Source organism: Poecilia reticulata, linkage group LG17 (genome assembly GCF_000633615.1).
Source record: "Poecilia reticulata strain Guanapo linkage group LG17, Guppy_female_1.0+MT, whole genome shotgun sequence".
Classification (NCBI taxonomy): domain Eukaryota; kingdom Metazoa; phylum Chordata; class Actinopteri; order Cyprinodontiformes; family Poeciliidae; genus Poecilia; species Poecilia reticulata.
Window position 1 is genome coordinate 29,843,746 of NC_024347.1, and position 4,674 is coordinate 29,848,419.

A 4,674-nucleotide genomic window follows, 5' to 3' on the forward strand; every position below is an offset into this window, starting at 1 on the left:
TTTCTCTCTGTCCTGGATTCTCTGCTGGATGTTTCCTCGTCTCTCCTCCAGCTCTCTCTGCCTCTCAGTCCTTTCTGCTGCAGCTGACACTGTGTCATGGCCTTTATGGTCATCTAATAAACAGAGACTACAGATAGACTTCTGATCAGTGCGGCAGAACATCTTCATCACCTCATCATGCKTAGAGCAGATGTTCWCCTGGAGGTTCTTGGACGGCTCCACCAGCTTGTGTTTCTTTAAAGGAGCCACATTATGATGAGGCTGAAGGTGTTTCTCACAGAAAGAGGCCAGACAGACTAAACAGGACTTGATGGCCTTCAGTTTTCTTCCAGTGCAGAAATCACAGGCCACATCTTCAGGTCCAGCAGAATGTAGATCAGCAGTAGCATCCAGGAGTCCAGTCTTCTTCAGCTGCTCCACTAAAGCTGCTAACACTGTGTTTTTCTCCAGGTCAGGCCTCTGTGTAAAGGCTTTTCTGCACTGAGGACAGCTGTGGATTCCTTTCTGATCCTCTCCATCCCAGTGATCTTTAATACAGTTCATACAGTAGCTGTGTCCACAGGGAATAGCCACTGGATCCTTCAGTAGATCCAGGCAGATCGGACAGGAGAAAGTTTCTCGGTCCAGCTGAATTGCCTGCTGCTCCATTTTTCCTCTGAGTCACAGTGACTGTGTGAGTTTCACTTCCTGGGAACAGAAACAGTTTTTTTTTTTGCTCTATGAATCACGTGTCAGTGCAGAAAGGCTGCAGCCAATCAGCTTTCAGCTTCAGGAGTCATGTGCTCCACCCAGCTGCAAGGTGCGTTTCAGAGCAGGAAGAAGAGGGAGGGACATCAGGCTGCTCTTCCAGAGAGATGATGGCTTTTGAAGTAAAAAATGCCAAAGTTTAATAGTTATCTGTCCTAAACAACTGACTGAGTTACCAAAAGTCAGGATTTTAAAATCTAATCTCTCCACTGAGTCAGATAATGAAGTAAGACTCAATGCTGCTAGATAAATTAGAGAACTGACTTGTATGATGGGAAACATTTAATCTAATTGCTCTATCTGCTGTTGATGAAGTAGATGGAAAAAACATATTTACTGTTTATAATTTAATTTGTACTTTAGATAATTCAGTGTTATCTACCACAATGATGTTGAAAGGATGTTTTTTTGTTTGGCGATTATGGATATTGATTTATTTGTTTAGTCTAGGAGGATCTGCTTCAGAGTCTGTGACACCATTAAACCAACCAGCGTCAGGGAAAACGAAAAGTTGCTCCTGGATGATTGAAGCCATCCGTAAATTTAGGAGTTGTTGGACAATTTCAACATTTATGGAAACATACCAAGCTGGAGGTCCATGGTTTGCTCCTTAGAGACCTCATCAAATCATTGACAGGTTGAAAATGCCAGAAATTTAGAGTTTTCAAATCTTATTGTTTTGAACAAGAAAAATCCTGATGTGTCGGTCAACACAGTTAAGTATATAATTTCTCATTTTTTCTCTGAGCACTAGCATAAAGAATCTAATAAAGAAATGTACGATGTTTTGTTAAGAAATTTGGGGAACAACATTGCACCCATCAGCATCACATTATTTCTGCTGCATCATCAGTCAATCAAGTTTATTTATAGCACATTTCAGCAACAAGGCAGCTCAAAGCGCTTTACAACGTAAAAACATAAAAGTTCAAAGTTATAAAAGACACCACACAGTAAACATTATATTTTGCGAAGTGCTATTGTTACACATGTTGATCAGTGTTTGTCTATGTCAGCCTGGGAGCTGAGCAGAGGGAAGTCTGGGTCTCTGTTTAGGCTGCTGAACCCAGAACCCGACTCTGGACAAGCAGAAGATGGATGAATGTAGGAGTCATTATTGTTAATAACAGCGACTGCAGCAGTTTGTGTGGATCTTTGAACGGAGGACGAGTCTGTGCAAATTAAACCCTCACAACTGGCTGAATTTTCCACAAATTTCGCAGCTTTTGGTTTGTTTCAAAGATCAGACTTCTATCTCTATACCTGGGGGTTTATTGTACTAAAGCATGTTTGTTTTCATCCCAATATATTTCAGCCGGATTGGAAAACATGGGGCTGCACAGTGGCGCAGTTGGTAGAGCTGTTGTCTTGCGGCAAGAAAGTTCTGGGTTCGATTCCCGGCCCCGGTCTTTCTGCATGGAGTTTGCATGTTCTCCCTGTGCATGGTGGGTTTTCTCTGGGTACTCCGGTTTCCTCCCACAGTCCAAAAACATGACTGTCAGGTTAATTGGTCTGTCTAAATTGCCCCTAGGTGTGAGTGTGTGTGTGCATCGTTGTTTGTCCTGTGTGTCTCTGTGTTGCCCTGCGACAGACTGGCGACCTGTCCAGGGTGACCCCGCCTCTCGCCCGAAACGTTAGCTGGAGAGGCACCAGCAACCCACCGACCCCACTGAGGGACAAGGGTGTAAGAAAATGGATGGATGGATGGATGGAAAACATGGAGATCTGCAGCAGCTTGTTGCTCCTGTTGTTCCTGTCATTAGGAGTGTTAGAGGTGTGTGTCTGTTTTCAGCTCTTAAGAGGAGCGAGCAAGGAGATCTGTGGTCAGAGAGGAGCTGGACGTGATTTAGAGCAGGAAGATGAGGATCATCAGGTTTTTACAACCTGCAGAATAAAGAGCAGAATTGGACATTTTACCTTTGTCTCCTCGTTTCCATTAAAAAAGCCGTCAAACTCTCTGTCATCATGAGACACTGTGAAGGACGTATTTCTGCATGTTAGATGATCAAATTAATAATTTATTGTAATAATAATTAGAAAAATTTGCTAATTTCTCTGTAAACATGTCAAATTCAACTTGAATTAAAACAGAACTCAGTTTCTTCAAGAGGGTTCTGTCTCAGGAATAATATGTTACACTGTTAGATTAATAAGAAAATAAATATCCAACCACTTAATATGAAATTTCTTGACTTTTAGCAACAATGATTTATTCAAAAACAATAATATTAAGAAATAATAAAAGTTATTCTGATTAATAGATCAGTAACCAAAAATCCCTCAAAAATAATTATAGGTTAGATTTTAATCCCTCAGTTTATGTCAGCAAAAATACATTAATATGTCCAAAAATGACCGTTTAATTCCAATCAGAATAATGTCCATGAAAGAGTCCCGTATCCTAAAAACCCCAAAGTCCTGGAGTATTTCCCCTTTTTAATCCAAAGTCCCAATCCAAAATTAAAAATCCAAAACGACACAATAGTGGTACCTCCAAAAATCCAAAAAAGAAAAATAAAGTCTACATCTCACCGCGAGCGTCTTTCTTCCCCCTCGGCAGCATCCTCTCGCACCGGGCGACGTTCCTGGGTTCAAGCTCCGATCCAATAAATGCACAATCTGTGTTGGCGGGTCGAACTCCGATTGACGTTTAATGTCTTTTCTTTGATTTTTTACTTGTTTTAAATATTCATCTGTCAAGTTTCCCGCTGCACAGATCTGCCGGTGCGTCTGACTCACACGCCTTTTTATTTGGTTATTATTTAGGATAATTTTTAACAATGAAATAACAGAAACTGTCCTGAAAAACAGTTTGATATATTTACTCCTTAATGTATTTATTAAAAGAAAACAAACATAGTTGTTATGCTGCAACAATTTGTTTTATTGATAAAAGTCAAAGAGACAAAACAGCAAACATTTATTTTCTTGATATAAATGAAAATAATTTAAAAGCATCAGTTCAAATTGATGTTGGTTTCAGTTTCTTCTGTGGATCACGATAAAGAAAACAGAAGAAAGGTCACTTCAATCTCAACTGATTAAAGGAAGAACAACATTTGTCCTGCAGAGCAGAGGAAGATAAACCAGATCATCCAAATTGATCAATACAAATATAAAAGCAAAACCATTAAAGCCCAGAAAAGTTTAGATTTTCATGAAGAGAAATATGTGGGAAAACACAGAGAATAATATTTAAACCAGAAAAAGAACATCAGAACAGAGAATTCTGATCAACAGTCAGACAAAAGAGAGAAAATTTATTTGGGTTTGTGGAATTCAGCAGAGTCTCCAGTGGTCCAAGGCAAAACTCCAGCATGTAGCGGCCGAGTGAATGTGGTCTGGACTCTGTGGATCAGAGTCATGGATTCAGAGACGCTGTAGAAGGACAGAATACCTGCTCTGTGGTCCAGGTACACTCCGACTCTGGAGGAAACTGGACCTGAGATGGAGGTCCAGATGTTGTTGTGACCAAATTTAGAACTGGTTGAGTGACACTCTAATGCCCAGGATTTGTCATTACATCCAAATACACATTCATTATGACTTCCTGCTCTGCTGATATTCTTGTATGTGACTGCTACATAAACTTTACCTCTCCACTCCACCTCCCAGTAACAACGTCCAGTCAGACTCTCTTTACTCAGAATACAAGTATAATGAGTTAATCTGTCTGGATGAAAAGGATAAGACTGACTTTGAACAACATGTGTAACATTCCTGTTCCCGTCTGATAGTTTCAGCCATGTGTTCGCTGTGTTTGGATCCAGGTTGATTTCACATGAATATTTTAAGAATCCATCTCTGGTCTTTGGTTCTGGTTCTGACAGTAAAACATCCACCTCAGTGACCATCAGTGAGATGTTTGTCCATGAGTCTCTCAGGACGTCCTGTAGTTTGTCTCTGAGCTCTGACACAGCTGCTGTC

General features: G+C 40.5%; 1 protein-coding gene across 1 annotated transcript; it reads right to left on the reverse strand.

The window, feature by feature from the left end:
• Window positions 1-3: 3 nt before the first annotated feature.
• On the reverse strand, window positions 4-658 carry LOC103480066 (E3 ubiquitin/ISG15 ligase TRIM25-like; the record flags this gene model as incomplete). Its single annotated transcript, XM_008434810.2, has 1 exon — window positions 4-658. A coding segment is annotated over exon 1 (645 nt), but the record flags the coding sequence as incomplete, so codon positions are not given.
• Between the last annotated feature and the right edge of the window lie 4,016 nt (window positions 659-4,674).